The sequence below is a fragment of the Lepidothrix coronata genome, unplaced genomic scaffold, assembly GCF_001604755.1.
Source record: "Lepidothrix coronata isolate B3197 unplaced genomic scaffold, Lepidothrix_coronata-1.0 Scaffold4, whole genome shotgun sequence".
Classification (NCBI taxonomy): domain Eukaryota; kingdom Metazoa; phylum Chordata; class Aves; order Passeriformes; family Pipridae; genus Lepidothrix; species Lepidothrix coronata.
In genome coordinates this window covers 8,528,113-8,545,967 of record NW_016690184.1, presented here as the reverse complement: position 1 = coordinate 8,545,967, position 17,855 = coordinate 8,528,113, and the positions used below count along the sequence as shown (strand labels likewise).

At 43.1% G+C, this 17,855-nt stretch overlaps 2 protein-coding genes across 10 annotated transcripts in view; one reads left to right on the top strand and one right to left on the bottom strand.

The window, feature by feature from the left end:
* The first annotated feature begins 5 nt into the window (after window positions 1–5).
* Window positions 6–10,248, top strand: PGM3 (phosphoglucomutase 3). Its single transcript, XM_017824993.1, has 13 exons — window positions 6–118; window positions 718–923; window positions 1,626–1,810; window positions 2,294–2,361; window positions 2,654–2,787; window positions 2,944–3,139; window positions 5,618–5,775; window positions 6,421–6,504; window positions 7,222–7,320; window positions 7,639–7,755; window positions 8,466–8,588; window positions 9,368–9,541; window positions 10,136–10,248. Exons 2-13 carry the CDS (start codon window positions 720–722, stop codon window positions 10,220–10,222), a joined length of 1,629 nt encoding a protein of 542 aa, XP_017680482.1. The 5' UTR covers window positions 6–118; window positions 718–719; the 3' UTR covers window positions 10,223–10,248.
* Window positions 10,249–11,108: 860 nt separating this feature from the next.
* Window positions 11,109–17,855, bottom strand: part of DOPEY1 (dopey family member 1) — a 62,167-nt gene continuing 55,420 nt past the window's right edge. For 4 of the 9 annotated variants that reach the window (XM_017824960.1, XM_017824944.1, XM_017824933.1 and 1 more), the window contains exons 36-39: window positions 17,492–17,656; window positions 15,834–15,963; window positions 13,874–13,933; window positions 11,408–11,713 (exon numbers count right to left, since the gene is read on the bottom strand). In XM_017824960.1, the coding sequence (XP_017680449.1) occupies window positions 11,408–11,713; window positions 13,874–13,933; window positions 15,834–15,963; window positions 17,492–17,656 (661 nt within the window). Of the gene's footprint in view, window positions 11,714–13,873; window positions 13,934–15,833; window positions 15,964–17,491; window positions 17,657–17,855 lie in introns of all 9 variants that reach the window. The other 5 variants (XM_017824924.1, XM_017824967.1, XM_017824985.1 and 2 more) reach the window with 3 other exon arrangements.

Here is a 17,855-nt window from a genome sequence, read left to right as displayed (position 1 = left end):
ACAGCCTGTGGGCGTGGCCGCGCCGGCTCCGTGAGGGGCGCGCGGCGACAGCGGGATCGGAGGGGGTTTGTCGTGTCCCGTCCCTTCCCGTCCCTTCCCGTCCTGTCCCTCCCGGCAGGTGGGTCCGGGCGTCGGCGCCGCGGGATCCCGAGGGCATCAGCCGTGCAGGGAGGCGGCTGCGAAGGCGCCCGTCGTGGCGTGTGTCCGGCCGGCCCCGCCCGGCCCGGCCCGGCCCGGCGGCTGTGTGCGCTTCAGGTGGCCGTGACCGGGTGGGTCCGCACGGAGCGCCTCGGCAGAGCCGCCACCCGAAGGAAACGTCCCGGGGACACTGCTGGGGGATTCCCTACAAGGGCTTGGAGAGGGAGGGCAGGCTGCTTTGGGGATCGAGAGTTAGTCTGAGGGGTCGCGGCCGAGCGTGGTGGGCGCTGATGTTGGGGTGAGAAGCGGGCGGGAAGTTGTCGGGACCCCTGGATCCAGCCGGCCGGGAATCGCGGCTCTCCTCGCCTCCTCCGTGCGTGATCTGTTTAAATCTGGTCGAGCTCTGTTTATCCAGTGCTGTACAGGGAACGTAGAGGCTCCTTCACTGGTGGTGCCTGGCTTTACTCCCACCAAGGGACTTGATACGAGTGGTTTAAAGTATCCTGTGGGCTTCAAAGTTAAAAACGTGGAACTAATTACAATGACTTGAGTTCTCTCACTTGTTACTTCCTGCTCTAGAAATGGATCCCGAAGCCCTTAGAAAATACTCAGCCTTACATCCCAAGCCTGCCGGCCTGGCTCTGCAGTATGGCACTGCTGGGTTTCGCACCAAGGCCCAGCAGCTGGATCACGTCATGTTCCGCATGGGCCTGCTCGCAGTCCTCAGGTCCAAAGCCGTGGCAGCAACTATTGGTGTCATGGTTACAGCATCTCACAACCCTGAGGTAAGATCAGCCTTTTCCTTAAACATGTGACCAGTTTGGTGGAGTGGTGTGAAATGTTTTGGTAGAATGATGGAAAGATGTGATCAGTTTGGTGGAATCAAAGCTCATCATGGCACTGAGAGACCAGATACTGAAGACACTTGGACCTACTTAAAGCACACATTTAGCCTGCTCCCTGTAAATATGATCTCTGGCATATTTGAAGTTACTTTTCCCTCTGACCCAAGTGTCATTTTTTCTTATGTTGAAATAGTGTAACATACAAAACATTTTATGTTGCAACGTAACTTTTTGACATTATCAAGCTAGGAGCACCCTTGAGAAGGGAGGAACTTCTGAGCAAAATTTGTAAGTTTTAAAAATAAACACCCAAATGCAGCAATTACAAATCAGGCACTTAGACTTATTGCTGCTGTGGAGCATTGCAGTTTATTTGAATCTCCCCTTACATCATTGCAATGTCAAATTAGTTTCATACCAAAATTACAAGGGGGAAAAAGTCGGTTACTTAATATGCTGGTTATGGTACTTTTGGGGGCCTTGTTGGAGGTTTAAATAAACAGCTCAGCTTTTGCATCTCAGCAGTTCTCCACCTTTAAAGAAGCAATGTGATTGAACCATATGTTGGCTGTCTTCAAAGAGATTTTACTAAGTTCCCCACTTGTAGACTTAGTATCTTTTGTTCTTTTTTTTTCTACTAAGGAAGACAATGGCATAAAGCTGGTTGATCCTCTTGGAGAAATGCTGCACCCTTCCTGGGAAGAGTATGCCACACAACTAGCAAATGCAGAGGAGCAAGAATTACAGGAAGTGATAAGTGAGATCTGCCAAAAAGCAGAAGTGAACCTGCACAAAGATTCTTTGGTTTTTATTGGTAGAGACACCAGGTAGTTACCAAATGCTGTAGATGTATGCTGCTTTTATAGAGGTGCCAGTGCTGTGTTCATGGGTGCTTTTGGGGTGCTTTGCCCCCTGCAGCCAGATTATGCTTTTTCTATGCCTAAATTTATGATTATAGCAATAAGCAGAAGTTTTCCAATGCTGTTCCTATGTTGGCTGCCCTGATAGCTACGAGAACTTCTTATCACTGTTTCTGGACGTGATGCTTTATTGTGATGTGGGGTTTTTTTGTGGGTACTGTGGGATGTCCACCTATGTTCAGCAGTTTACTTGTCTTTGCAATTCCCTGGGGATTGGCTTTCAAACTTCTTTATTGAGAATTGCCTGCAATATAGAAAAAGATATGGATTTCTTCACTATGAGTCTAAACCTACTGACAGGAAGTTTGTACAGTCTTCCACATGTCTCTTTCCCAAGCCCATACATAAATGTCTTTGCAAAGGTTATCAGTTGTATTTGTTGTTTTCCAGGCCAAGCAGCGAGAAACTCTCCCAGTCAGTAATAGATGGGATTCTTGTTCTGGGTGGTCAGTACCATGGTATGTTAAACTTCTGCAATTCTAGTTTTTTATGTAGATGTGACTCTTTTATATAGGCCTAAGGCAGTAGCCCAGACACATTTCCATTCTTTCTTGTAACAGTGTCCTTTCAGGGTACTCGTATGGCTTTAATGCAAGGAGGGGTGGGGGTGGGAGTCATCTTTTTGCAACAGAACTTCAAAAATTTCGTATGTATTTCCTGCCCTGCATTTGTCTGTATACCAGACAACTTTGAATCAACAGTTAATTTGCAATTCTATTTCTGAATATTATGCCTTTTATTTCATGCTAGATTATGGTCTGGTGACAACACCACAGCTACATTACATGGTCTGCTGTCAAAACACCCAAGGGCAGTATGGGAAAGCAACACTGGAAGGCTATTATGAAAAACTATCCAAAGCTTTTATGGAACTGATAAAACAGGTGAATAGTGGGTGTTGTCTTTTTCATGCAAATGTACAAAATTATTATCTTCTGATTGTTAGCCTGCTTGGGCCTGGATTTTGGAATTCAGCTTGCCTCTAGTTGTGGTTTCGCTAGGGCAAGGGTTCACTTTGCCCCTTCTTTCCTTGTGCTAAGTCTCACAGCTCTGGAGAGTGTCAGAGGCACCTGAAGATTGACTGTGCCAACGGAATAGGAGCCCTGAAACTATCAGAAATGAAGCCCTACTTTCCACAAGAGGTGCTAATTCACATATATAATGATGGAACCAAGGAGAAACTCAATCATTTATGTGGTGCAGATTTTGTGAAAGTTCATCAGAAACCACCCAGAGGTACGTAGTTGGTAATTTTATATCACTTTACCTCCTCTCCAGGCCTGAAAGCGCAGGGTCTGGCAAGGGTGCATCATCTTCAGATCAGCTGCGCTCCCTATTCCTTACTAGTGACTGCGTGAATGGTTCTGCTGGTGCAATGGAAAGAGAGAATCGTATGGCCAGGTTTGGCACAGCTCTAGTTTATGTTAAACTGTTTGGAGGAGTACAGTATCTCTCTGAGTGGCTGAAGTATGTTTGACAATCTGTTCTGAATGTTAAGCTGGTGGAGTCCAAAGATCAGTCAGGACTGGCTTAATGTTGTTTATTTTGCTTCCCTTTGTGATGTGAAGAAACATTCATGTTGTGGGCAGGGTTTGCAGATGCTTTTTTGAGTTCCTGAAGAAGATCTGGGATAATTAACAGCTTGATGCCAGCAGACCGGCATATTGACATATTAGTGACTGACATAAACCAGAGAGGAAATTATTTGAACTGATTTCCTGCAAAGTGGATAAAAGAAAATCCCTGAACTGGAAGAGCAGGGTGGTTTGGATATGAGGTTACTTGAGGTTAAAATGGGTTCTCCATTGGACAACTGCATTCTCACTGCAACTGCTGGCCAAATCTGAACACCAAATTATGGTGTGGTTTCTCCTTCCCATGCTGCTGTGTGCTGGAGAAATGCCAGCACAGTGGGAGCAGCACAGTGTCAGTCACTGCTGGGGATGGAGGCTTGTGTGTCACCTCTGGATCCTGGTTTTAACTGTGCCTGACGAGAGTCTCTTTGGTCATTTCCATGCAGGGCTGTGCTCTGAAAAGAAAATGGGTTTTCCTAATCACTCACTGAAACAAATTATCTGATTTTTCTGAAGGGTTAGGTGGTATCAGCTTCCTGTTTAAAGTCATAGAGAGTCCTAGCTTGTTAAATGTTGCAGTTGCCATTACCTCATGCTTTGGCTTCAGGACCTCACTGGCACTGGGATTTAGTGTCCTGTATCACTTCAGGCAAGCAGGAGAAGAAACAGGCAAGGTTTGGGGTATAATTTCCTGTGCTCTGAAGAGCAAGGTGTCACCAAGGTGGGCCAGTTTTTCTGTCTGCTTGCGTACTAAAATATTTTTTCCAAGAAGGGGGCACAGGATGTAGCATGTCCTTAGGAGCTCCCTGCTGGGTTCCTGGTGGACTCTCAAACCAGCCTAGAGAATGGCCAGCTGCAGTTTCTGAGAAATAGACCCTGAGGTTAATGTGACCTTATGACATCTAAAGAAAAGCAAGATTTACCTTAACTAAAGCAATTAATTTCTGTGTGGCATTGCTGTGTCAGTGAGGACTGTTTCCTAACTGTTTCTCTCTTGGAATTAAGCCTAGAAAGTTTTTGAGGCAGGTACTCCTTATGCATTGTATACATTGTTGTGTAAGTTTAATATCAAGCACACTAAATGTGAGGCATTTTATAGCCAGCACATCCACTTGTATATTTTTTGTACAGCTCTAAGAAATCTTGGTGATGGCTACTTTGGAGAGGGGTAGTTTTTTCAATGTTTGGATTTATGTGCCACCTCCTGTTGTAATTGTATTTCAGCGATGGCTTTGCTGGTGTGGGGGTGCATGTTTGCCTTGCATTAGGAAAGACATCAAAGGGGAGGAGCAGGTCTGGCAAGTGGGAATGGAATAAAATTAAACAGGCCAGAAGTATTTCCTGAGGAAGAGCATTTCTTGATACAAGGGAAAAATAATTAATTGTTGTCTTGGAGGGTGAAGTACAGAGTACACAGAGGACCAGCCATGAGCAGGGAAGTGCAGTGACATGGCCCCAGAGCCCTCCTCTGCCTGGATATAGTTTGTCTCCACGCTCAGGGCTGCACAGCGTGCCACAGCCTGCTCAGAGGAGCAGTGAGGGAGGGCTGGGTGTGTGCCCATGTCCAGCTAAGGCCACTCAGCTGCCACTCGCTGCCTCAGGCTCCTGCTCAGGTGTCAGGCAGGGCCCCAGGTGTCACAGCAAACATGGGCTGGCTTTGCCACGCAGCGGGGGACAGCGACTCGCCTCCATCTGAAGGTGATGTGTATGGTCTGTCTGTGGTGTCTGGATGTCTGCTTGCTGGTGACTGGGTGTGTAAAATAAGGGGTGGGTGTTCCGCTGCTGCAAGGTTTTTAACCTTGTGCCATCACTGATACTCAGCCCCTATTTCCAAATTTTAGAGATGTGACTATACGCAGTAGTTCTGGGACTGCTTTTCATACATGTCTGAGGAGAAGGTGTATTATCATTAATGTTTAGAGAACCTGCATTTTTGATATTAGTATTTGTATTTTTGATTTGAATATGCACTTCAGTTGCCATTCAGTACAGATTCCCTGTTCCATGTCTCTCAGTCTGAGAGCGTTATTTTTGTGTGTTCACAGAGCTAATTTCCTTATGAGATCCACTCTGGGACTAATTTGAGCACTTTGTGGTTTTTTCTGTCTCTAACTTGCATTTGTAACTGTGTGTGCACTAGGGCTAGACATGAAGCCCCATGAGAGATGCTGCTCCTTTGATGGCGATGCAGATAGAATTGTTTATTACTATAAGGATGCAACCGGCCATTTTCACCTAATTGATGGAGATAAAATAGCAACTTTAATTAGTATCTTCCTTAAAGAACTTCTTGCCAAGGTAACTTTACAAACTAAAGTGCCACCATTCACTTCATATTTTAAAGTGTAAAAGAGTCTGGTTGTGGCAGTCAAGGGTTTGTGTGTTATCATTCCCAAACCACTCTCTGCCACATAGCATCCTCTCCGCACAAGGGATAGAGAGAAAAAGCTTTTCTTTTTTTGCAGAAGTCCTCTTGGACTCAGTGTCTATGATACTGAACCTAGACAAGGCAGCCTGGTTTTGTTTTCTCAGAGACCAGTTCATTTCTGTGTCAGAGAAGCTGGCCAGTGAGGAGAACTTGTGCTTGCCACCAGCCTGTGCTTACTTTGCACTGGAAGCTTTGACTTTACTGCTTGTGTATGTGGCCTCATGTAATGCCATGTGTCTGGCCTGTGCACAGAGCTAACTGAATCTGAAAAAGCAGTTGGGAAAGTCTGAGCTTGGAGAGCTGCTTCAGCCAGCCACAAGAAAAAACAAAACAAAGACTTGGACAGAATTCATGTTGTTTTAAACATAAAAAGTTCTCTGTGAGCTCCTGTCTTCCTCTGATGCCCAGGAGTTTTAAGTGTATGTTTAACAATTCTAATTATTCTTCAATTTATCCTGCTTGTTTGGCTATGGGCCCATAGTACACTAAAGCACTTGGCTTCTTGGTTTGCTCAGGTGAGACAGAACTTCGAGATGGCCGTGGTACAAACAGCGTATGCCAATGGGAGTTCGACACGCTACCTCGAGGAAACACTAAAGGTATTCTCCATATTTTTCCTTGCTGGTTTCCTGCAAATGTTACTTAATGCAAATTTGTTTACTTTTAAAATAAATGCTTCTGTAATATGATTGTTGGAAAACTTTAATTGGGTGAAAATAAATTACTCCTTCGAAGCTGCAGTACTGACTAAATTCTTGGTGGCGAAGGAGACCCAAGAGAGCAAAGCTGAAAAAGTTCCAGTCAGCTTTTACTAATTTAAAAATGTTAAAATCCATTTTTCCGTCTCGAACAAGCTGAGGACTTCATAACTTTGCAGCAAAGTGAATTAGTAAAGGCTCCTTGATACTGTGACACTGAGTTTAATTTTCTGCAACAAGCTACATGTTGTTCACTACAGAAATTGAGCAGAGGTGTTATTTCTGTTTGTATAGAAATCTGTTGTGTTCCCTGAAGCCATAAGCTGAATTGGGTTTTTCTAGCTTTGGAGTTTGTTTCTTGATTTCTTTCATTAGCCTTTATTTACACTTGAATAAATGAAATCTTTTTTAATTGGGTCTGCAGACATAGTGGACAATATTAGCTCTGCGGAGTCAGTGGCTGTGAAACATGGGTTAGTTTGTAACAGTCTATCCAGTTCTATCCAGGTTGGTGCTCAGTTCCTGCACTTCACTTGACCTGCAGTTCTGAGGCCAGTCTGACCTTCTGAGGCCAGTCTGTAACATCATTGTCATTCTCTGCATATCCTTGGGCTGCAGGTACCTGTGCACTGTGTCAAAACAGGAGTGAAACACTTGCATCACAAGGCCCAGGAGTTTGATGTTGGTGTTTATTTCGAGGCGAATGGACATGGTACAGTAAGTGTGACCATGTAATGCATATGATCAGCCAATATGTACAAAATTTTAGTTAGACTAGCTGGAAAAGAATGTCTTTTCACTCTCTGCTTACTTTTATAAACCAGACTTTTCTCTCCTTGTTTGAAAATAGATTTGTTTTCCCCTACTGTCTTTATCATAGCATTGCCACCAGGTTCTCTGTGGTTTACGTGGGCATGAGAATTCATGATAGCAAATATTAATGATGGTTATTTGGGCTTAGATAGTAACAATTTTTTCCTTGTTGCTGCACATATCCTAATTTGATCTTGACAAGCTCTCATCTTTTTATTCCAGGTATTATTTAGTAAATCTGCTGAAACTAAAATAAGACAATTGGTGAAAGAGGAGAAGGATGATGAAAAAAGAGAAGCAGCAAAGGTGCTTGAAAACATGATTGACCTGATTAATCAGGTAAAAACTGAGAGAAATTAATTGCTATGTTGGCAGTCATGAGGCTAATCCTGTTTGTGAGTTCCTGTCAGGCTACTGCTGGGGACTGCTGGAGCAGGAAGTTGGGTGCCATGATAGAAGGGGCCAAGAAGAGGAGAGTGGGACCAGTCTTTAGAAAGATGTGATACTTTCTCATGAGTGGCTGCAGAATGCTTTTATCTGGTGCAGTCTGCTGGCTGCAGGACGTAGAGGGAGTGGGATGGCACGGGAACCTAGTGCTAGGATGTGACTCGTTCATGATTCAACAAGTAGTAATCTTTTGTCTGAAGTTTTTCACTAAGTTATATAGTACAGGAGGATGGGGGTGTTCCAGTGCCTGGATCCACACAGCCCTCAGACTCCTTGTCTTAGCACAGATGTTATTTGTCTGTGGTAGTGCCAGAGACCCCTGAACAGCGGTGAGGTGCCAGTCCTCCTTAGGAGAGGCGAGGACTATCACTTGCCCTTGGCAGAGCTGTACAAATCTGCTGCTGTTCTTACCTCAGGGGCAGCGTGGTATGGGCAACAAAACCAACGTTCCTCCCCTCTGCAACCAAACCAACCACGCTCAGCTACACTGGGCAAGTTTACCTGGCTGTACTTGCACTCTTCAGCTGGAAGCTTACTGATCAAATCCTGCCTTCCTTTCTTCACTGTTGACTGCTCCAGTTTTCTTCCCTTTCTGTTAACAGACTGTTGGCGATGCCATCTCAGACATGCTGGTTATTGAAGCAATCCTGGCCTTGAAAGGTCTGACTGTGCAACAGTGGGATGCCCTCTACACTGACCTTCCCAATCGGCTGCTCAAAGTTCAGGTGAGTTACACACCATGCTGGTTCAGGTTACAGCAGCATCTCGGGGCCCTACTGTGAGCATCCTGTGCCTGCAGATATTGAGATAAGCTTTATTTTTAAGCTGAAACAGCCCATTAAAGGGCAGAAGTACTCCAAACAAGCCATGAAATGACCCAGAGGAGGGACCAGAATTTGACTTGGACTAAGATAAAAATACAACTTACAAAAATGATGAAATAATAGCCAACTATGTTAAATGGAAAAACCTGACCAGAACTCTTCAAATTTTAGCCTAATTGTTTCCTTCTTAACTTTCAAATTAGAAAAATCCCATTTTTCTAAGGGCCCTGCTTGCTGGGCAGCTGGATTTTTTCTTGCTGTGCCACTTTGTATAACTTGAATGTTCAAGCTCTTGCTTCTTTATCCTCTCTAATATTCAAAGAGCTTGAGCAGAACAGGCTGCCATGTGGTAGCATTCTGTTAGACAAAGTAAGGAAGCTCTGGGCTTTAAATTAACCAGAGGAGAGAATTTCAGCTTTCTGATCTACTGGGAGAAGCTGCAGCTTCACTTCAGAGTCTGACAAAGGAGGCATGTTCAGAACTGACCCTTTTCCAAACTGAGCAGCTGAGCCCTGTCAGGATGTGGTTAATACATGCTGAGCAGGGATCCTAGGGATCCCAAGTGTTTGAGTAGCCCTTTAATAACTCTCAAATTGAACTCTTCTTCAGGCAACACAACAGATCGAAACCTGAATTTATGTCTTATCCACGACACAAACAAATTGTTTCTGATGCTGCAGGTTGCAGACAGGCGTGTTATTGACACAGCGGATGCAGAAAGACGCGCGGTTACACCTCCGGGACTGCAGGAGAAAATTGATGCCCTTGTAAAGAAGTACAAGTTGTCACGAGCTTTTGTCCGTCCATCAGGAACAGAGGATGTCGTTAGAATATACGCTGAAGCAGACACACAGGTCAGTGCTTAAACATCTTGTTTATGTTAAACAATGTTCTCCTTAGCGTGAGGTGACAGAAGTAGTATGCTTACATACTTCTCATTTAATCACACTTAACAAATGCCAAATTTGGAAAAAAAGACTTAATGATCACAAAAAGTCTCTTTGGATTTTCTTTTATTTAGAAAAGTAATGTTTCATGTTCTCAATGTTTATCTTTAAAAGGAAAATGTGTTTATAAAGGCAGATTTGACACTAGATGATTTTGAAAAGCTTTCTGAGATCTCAGGGTTAAGAAGAAAGTTACCAAAGCACTGCCTACTTGCATGATTTCATAAGAGGCAAAATAGAAAAAAAATTCTTGCTGCTGTTAAGTTAGTCCACATCTGAACTTAAAGTTGACAGTAAAAGCAATGAAAAGCTCTACCTCCTTCACATGCTCTGGCCTGCTTCTCCCTGCCAGTGTGATGGCAGTGGCAGAAGATACCTCAGGCTGATGGAGCAATACAGGGAGCACAGCATTTGCAAGGAAATGCTTGCCTTAATATCACATATTTGGTCTAACCTTCTCATGGTGACAGCAGCATAACTAAGTTTTCCAACATTCCACAGGAGAATGCGGATGCCCTTGCCCACGAAGTAAGCCTGGCCGTTTACCACCTCGCTGGTGGAAAGGGAGCACCACCCCAGCCTATATAACGAATGATACAACAGCAGTTAAATTACACAGCTTTGCTTATCTTTTAATATTACTTTTTTTACCACGTGCTCTTGTGCACGTACTCAACCCTTCCTGGGAGTAATAAGCATTGATCAGAACTGAACAGAATATTTTTCCACTTATTCTTTACCTCCTTTAGCAACTTACCTCTTAATGAGATGCACTTGCTGCTGAATGTTCCCCTCCCCAAGTTTGTCTAAGTTCTTGACAGGCCGTGGCCATGCCTAGAAGGAAATCTGCCCCAGCCCAGCTTAATTCATTGTCACATTGTGCCTGAAATCCAGCTCCTGCACTCTCAGAGCACTGGCCATGGCTGCATGACTGGAGCTCTGCTGTGACTGTGCTCACAGTGGCTGCAGCACAGTGCCTGCTGCAGGAACATCATCCCCACCTTCCCACAGCAGCCCAGTCATCTGTGGGCAAACAGCATAAGGCACAGGCTGTCACTAGTCTTCAGATTCAGTTTACCTCAGTTCGAGGGGGAAACAATAAAATAAAAAAAGAACATTTGCAAATAATAACTTATTATTGCAATATTATCTTCATTAGATACTTTGTGAAATTATAAATACTATTACTGCAAATCACTTTCTAATTAATCACACTTAAGAGGGAAGGGACAGAGACAAGTTTGTCTTCTGTGGCCCTTACTGCTGCCCAGCACCATGAAGGGGCTGGGTCAAGGGGTGTAGTGTTTTAAACACACAAGTGTCCTCCTCAGCTTACTTTGATTCAGGGTGTCTACCTCTGACGTTGTTCTTGTAGTCCTGTATTAACTCCTGACATAATGGCATTTTCCAGATTATTAAATAAGCACAAGTTCTAACAGATTTAAAAAAAAAAAGACAGAAATAAACTGGAAACAAATTGAAAAAATGTGCACCTTGTATTTTTTTTTTTTAGTTTTTTTTAAAGACAGAACTCAAGACAACAAAACATTTACTGCAAATAGTAGGCACCATAATCAATATGAGCCACCAATATTTAAACTTGATTCAGGCCACATCCAGAACTTTTCTCTTATTTACAAATATTTAACTTAAATACAACATTAAGTATTTCATTACATACAAAGTAAGAAAAGAATACTATACACCTGGGAAAGATACAGTATTTCATTTAAATAGTTACACTTCACATAGGCTGCGTAGTACCAGTTTGGTTCATGATTTTATGACACCTTCAAGAAAATCCTTCTCAACCATTTCTTCTATCTTTTGTCTTGCTTTGCTAGAGAAGGTCTTGAGGTTCTCCATTTTTATGTCCTTACTCGGAAAACAGCTGGGGTAAAGGACAGGGCTCCCTGAGTGTCCAACACATCTGCTTGTGACTTTGCTGTTAAAAACTTGGCTGAGTACGTTGAAGAAAGGCAAAAGCTGCTCGATGCTGCGAACGGTGTAGATTGTTAAAAGCAAGTGACCTGGTTCCCAACTTAGTGTTTTCCCTGAGCCATCCTCCTCCGGGTTTTTCTGTAAACACAGAGACATGGCAAATAATACAGGACAAAACAGAAAAAGCACAGGTAAAAGTAAAAGAGTAATGTGTAATAAAGTATTTTTCTATATTCCAAAAGTATTTGTCCTATCAACAAGACATATATGCTGGAGTGCAGCTTCTGAAGCAGATCCCTTGCTCAGCACACCCTGCAGAAGCGGTGGCTGGGAGTGTACAGGTGGCAGTCGGTCAGCCAGTTGCAGTGGGCATTTGAGTCCAACACCTCATCCCAGGGCTGTCCCAAAGCAAGGCAGCCCCCGCCATGCTGCCCTGCAGAGCTGCTCCTGGTGCAGCACCCCATGGGATAACACAAATGGCCCGAACTGGTGACAGCCAGCATTGGCTGCTCGGGGAAGTTGTGAGCTACTTCAGCAGCTTTCATAAGCAGGCTCCTCTCTGGTGACACTCACACTTCACCCTACTGCCAGCATCAGTGATGATAAACCCCAGAGGAAGTTAAAATACATACGAAGCATTTTCCCTTTGCAGCTTGAGTTCAGAGTTTTCAGGAAGAGCAAAAGCAATGCTGGTTTTGATATCAGAACAGACACTGAGGTTCTGAGAAACACTTGAAGTTGTCCTCAAAGAGACGTGGTTCAGTTACTCATTACATGCTCTCAGAAGAACTCAGTTATGCTCCTTCCATTCCATGGGAGAATTTCAAGGGAGGGAATTTCAGGAACCCCACAAGCAAAGGCAGCAGTCACATACCAGATGCTCACTGGCAGTATCAGCACACTGCTCTAACCCTGTTTAGGGTTGCCTTAAATACCCGTGTACTGAAATACTGAGCACCAACATTCTGGTTCTTATATGGTAGTCTTCACTCATTTCCTTTTTCTCTTTGAGTCAAAAAACATATTCAAATCTAGACAATGAGGTACTATCACCACTAGAAACACCTTGTGTTACTGTTACTGACAAACCAGTACAGAAAAGTTTCTACCATGAAGTAGGATCCCAGCAATACTGGATTTTATTCTGTGAGAAAGGAGAAAAGAAGCACAAAGGCCCCACTAAGGAGAGCCACCTCCTGATCCACCCCTGACCAGCACCTCTGTCCCACTGCCCTGGCAGTGCCTGTGGCCAAAGCGAGAGTCCGAGACCCCTGCAGGTTGCAGAGCTCCTGCAGAACAGGCTTGGTAATGAAAGCAGAATGAAGGGGAAAGAACAGCAGTGGGAGCAGAGTGCAAGGTAAGACTGACTGCACAGCCTTTGAGCAAACAGAGATGATTCTTCAGCAAATACAGGTTTTACCCTTTAAATGAAGCACTCCTGCAATTCATGAGCCTACCTGACACTTTTTTCACAAACCCCAATTTGGTTAAAATTCAATATGGTTGTATATAATATTTTAATCTGGTGGTTTGGCTTCCTGCCACAGGAGATCACTCTTCCAGCTCTACAAGTCTCCACAAAGGAAAAGCTCACACTGAACCAGAAAAAAGGGAAGACTGAATTTCCAATACAGAAGGAGTTGTTGATGCCTCCTTCTTTTAATGAAGCTACTAGTTTTTAGAGTTTCTCCTTTAAAAACTTCTCACTGGATTCACAGAAGAGAAGCTTCTCCATATTGGTTCTGTACTGTGCTCAGCATTACCCAGCAGTGAGCAAAGGCTGCCTCCAGCACACAGCAGGTGTCGGTGTTACACACCGCCCAAACAAATGGGGTGCACGTGCAAATACTGACTCTCTGAGCAGTGAAATGCAACCCAATCCAAGCCATTTCCTCATGGCCATATCTGCTAAGAAAACACCACTAATTCCACAGATACTTAAAACAACAGTTAATTGGACAGAGACCCCGATTAGGGATTGTGTGTTTCATACCTGGTGTTTGACAAAAATTATTTTACAATTTAATTTTATCATGATTTGTGATCATAATGCTTCTTAGAAGTAACAGTAGCTTTTTGTAATCTAATTCATATAGGAAATCAAATTTATTTTTAAGTTATCTATAAAAATAAGGGTGCTTATGATTCTTTCACCTCAAAAATCTCTCAGCTTTGTTCTACAACAAATCTGATCTCTCTCAGTTCTTACTGAAGGCTAAATAGCGCCCAGGGCCTTGAGGTGATGGTATTATTATGGTGAGTTTGTTTCACAACTCAAGCATCAAAGGCCACCCTCACCTGATGCTTGGCCATCTCCATTCCCTCCAAAACCACCGTCTTAAAGTCCTCCTGTTTGTCCTGTGGAAGGAAAGAGGAGAACTTTCAGACTGCATTTCAGATATGAAAATAATACTTTGCCGTGAAGGCCGTGCAGTTGCTTGGTTGGGTGCTAGAAAAATCACCCGCCCCAAATGAGTGCATGATCCAGAAATGGCAGACTCGAGCTAGTGTGGCCAAGACGCTATTAGACAGAAACAGCACTCCCAGTTTGTTCTTCTGTTTATTTCCAGCAGTGCTGAAGGAGGTTTTTAAGCATGTTTCCCCTCAGATAACACAGCCTGAGCAACACTGTACTACATGAATCTAAGCATTAGTCAGAGTGCCCTGAAAGAAAATTAAGATACACTCCATTTTGCTCATATCAGTTATTTTCTAAGAAAACCCCACAGCTATATGCAACAATATTCTCCTCTGCATAAAGTAGGCCAATATTCATTACCTCAGGTTTATCTCATCATACGCCTACCTATGGTTCAGTGTGCAACTGCTGCCGTGACTAGGGGGTTCCAGAAATTCCAGGAAGTCTTCTATATTCTTGAAGCATATTGTGGAAGTTCTGATTTCAGAAATCTATCTCAACATACAGTACTTACCATAAGCATGCATATCTTACACATCATATGTGCTTTATAATTCATGCACAGAGATCACTTGGAGTGTGACAACTTTCTAACAGATACAGCACACTACACTGAACACCAGGGTTAGAGGCTATGCCTGATGAGCAGTCAGTTAAAACTGATCATTCCTTTATAAATGCAAGAAGAGAAATTTAGTCTCATCTTCATGGTTGAAAAATGATAAAATGAAGAATGCAGATATGCTTCAGATACTTGTTTTATCCCCTATAGATATGAGCCTTGCTCGAATAATTCAGATTTTCCTGCAACTAAGTTATCCCTAAGCTTTATGTAGCCACTTGGATCTCAGCAGTAGTTTCTTTGCTGTGTAAAAACACTCATTGGGGACTGTAAATGCAGTAGCTGCAGCAAACTGCCAGTGTTACAGCCCAGATCATGCCATCTATTTGGAGGAAAACCTGAGAATAAAACTTCAAAGCTTTCTCCCACATGGCTTTGCACTTCCTCCCTGCTTCTCTGGCCCACCAGCAACCTTTGCCATTGAAGTGCCTGCTCATGGGGGCTCTGTCCTCACAGCGGGAGCAGCAATGTATGTGACAGCAATGGTCTTACTTTGTGGCAGCAGAAGGACTCTCCCTGGGACAAAGCTTGGCCAGCTTCCATCAGCTTCACTAGTGGATTAGGCCTCTGCCTCACCCAAACTGAGGTTTTAATATACCTCATACAACATGACAACCCTAGTTCTGCTCCCACTCTACAAACTGTGCAGCCAAGATTTCCCCAGAACTGTTTCTACTGACCTCTGCCTTCTTCCATTCATCGTAGCAGCTTCAAGGAAGAAACCCACCCCCACTCCCCCACACAGTCTCAGTTTTTAAAATATTTAAATATGATTCTTATTAACAAAAATGCTTTTCTACTTCGATGTAGATACTAGTATCTACATATATGAGTGGCTATCTGAAAGTGATTTTATGTTAAAATATATTAGAAAATGAAGCATATTTTACATTTTACAAAAATAATACTTTTACTTGGGAAATCCAAAGACTGTGACCGTAGTCTTTTTTTTTGACCATAGCAGGTTTGGGGTTTTTCTGTTATCTGTTTGTTTTGGTTTGGGGTTTGGGTTTGTTTGTTTGTCTTCTATACCTACATGTGGCTTTTGCCTGATGCTGACTTGAGATTACTTCAGTGGGAATCTCCCACACCACATAAAGTCCTTCCCATTCTTCATTGTTTAGAAAAAGTAAAATACCCAAACGGAAACACTGCTGTGCGTTACTGCACAGGAAACCTTCCAGTGTAAAGAAAAGAACTGGAAGAAAGCAACATACCTTTGCCTTTTTGCGCAGCAGTTTTGCCAGACGCACCACATACGGTTTGAATTCCCTCTGATGTGTACCCTGTCTTCGTACTTCCAAGCCTGAATCATCTGATGCTTCTGGAATAAAAGCCCAACGATACCTGCCATGAGATAACAAAAGCAGACATTATCCTTACTGAACATGCACGCTCTTCTGCTGGATCAAAAAATATGAGTGGATAAGGAAATCTAGTGAAGTATCAGACAAGGAGTGGGAAAAAAAACCCCAAATCAACCCTCACAAGGGAACATTAGTCTTTGACAAGAAAGAACGAGAAAGGCACATTCTGAAAAGCAGGAGGTAATGTGGCCTTGCATTTTTCCTTTAGAGTTTCTTATTTAAGGATGCCAAGAGCAAGATAAGGCAGAGAAGCTAAAACCAGTGGTATTCACATTCTCATTGTGTGCAAGAGAACTGAAAGCAGTTCTGAATTACAAAAAAATATAAATAACTGAAATTTTGCTGCACATTTGCAATGTGTACACACAAAATGTTCTCAATATACCATGCTGATAACAAAAACTCATTTATTTTAGCTATTCATAGGCCAGTGAGACCAAGCGGACCATTCTGTTACCTGCACCTTGCTGCATGCAAGGACTGGCTACTTGTATTATAAATATAAAGGAAATCAAAGTTTCTGTCCTTAAAACTTCAATCCAAGCCTCCATGAGAACTCCATAAAAACCAGTGTGATTCAGCATTACTTTTGTCTTTTCAGAAATGCACAGTAATAACCTAAATAAAACTAGATTGACTAATAGCAGGGATTAGGACAGCTTGGAGAACTGGACAAGAATTATGAGCCAAATACCCATAAAATAAAATAAATGAAGGAACCTTCAACATTAGCTTTAAAAATGTAGAAATACTAGAGGGCACAGACTGGCACTGCGTGCAAGTCCTTCCATCTTCTGACTCACATTGAGTGTCTTTTAAACAACAGAATAACTAGGGGTGACCAAATGTCTACAGAGCTGTGTTAGGGCAGCAGCTCTCAGTCACCACTGTGCAGTGTAAAGGAAGAGACAAGATACTTTCTTTGGTGGTCTCTCATTTCCAGGGTCTTCAGCAAATTCCAGTTGTTTTGCATTCATTTTTTTCCAATGGAACAGGGTTGCAGAGGCACTGAGGAAGCAGTTTGCACACGTGAATGCTACTGACCATGAAAAACCCATGGGGTCCCCTTTTTAAGCAGTTTTGTTGCCACATCTTCCAGACAAATCATGCAGGAGTGATTTAAGCAAGTCATGCTGAGATGACATGCAGTCTTCTGATCTCATGCATTAGTCACTGAGAGTGGGTGTATTTTCAGTTCTTAGGCATTACTGCAACTAAGTACTTTAGAAATAGAATACTTGAGTAAATCACTACTACTGATTAGCTCACAAGTGTGGAGAATCTCTTGCCACAGGCTAAATCAAGCCACCTTGAATTAATTTGATGTGCAGCATAATTTCCCCTGGAGGCCACTCAGATACTGTGAGGGAACGAACTATTATAGGCTGCCCTGGGTGAAGTCCAAAGAAAGAAAGGCAGTAGGAAAACAGAGATTTTTATACACCAGAATTTTACCAAGAGGCATGGACAAACATCCAAAAACTTAAATGACAGTTTCTTCTACTCACATCTGGAACTGAGGCAGGTTTTCAGATGGTAAAGCTAGGGCCAAGTCCAGAAATTTACAAGCGGACAAATACAGGTTCAACCACCTCTGGCTGTTGTAGGATGTGGAGAAACCATTGCCACCTGTGTAAGTCGTCTCCAGACCAGCAACGGATGGGCCAGAAGTTCTAAAGCAAATCAGGGCAGGCAGGTGAGTCATAGCAACCTTCTGCCACAATGGAAACTTTATCTTTCTTACTTGCTTTTACAAACATACAATTCTATTTACCATCTTAATCCTGAATTCATAAATCAAACCAGAACACTGTGAGTCTGTGCTATTGGCAGAGTTCTGTATGCATATATATATGTGTGTGTGTGTGTGTG

Bases quoted from the DNA above. Each gene is read 5' to 3' on its own strand.
- PGM3 (XM_017824993.1), top strand. From the start codon at position 720: ATGGATCCCGAAGCCCTTAGAAAATACTCAGCCTTACATCCCAAGCCT. The intron at 3,140-5,617 runs GTACGTAGTTGG...TGTGTGCACTAG, and splicing joins TCATCAGAAACCACCCAGAG to GGCTAGACATGAAGCCCCAT. The intron at 8,589-9,367 runs GTGAGTTACACA...CTGATGCTGCAG, and splicing joins ATCGGCTGCTCAAAGTTCAG to GTTGCAGACAGGCGTGTTAT.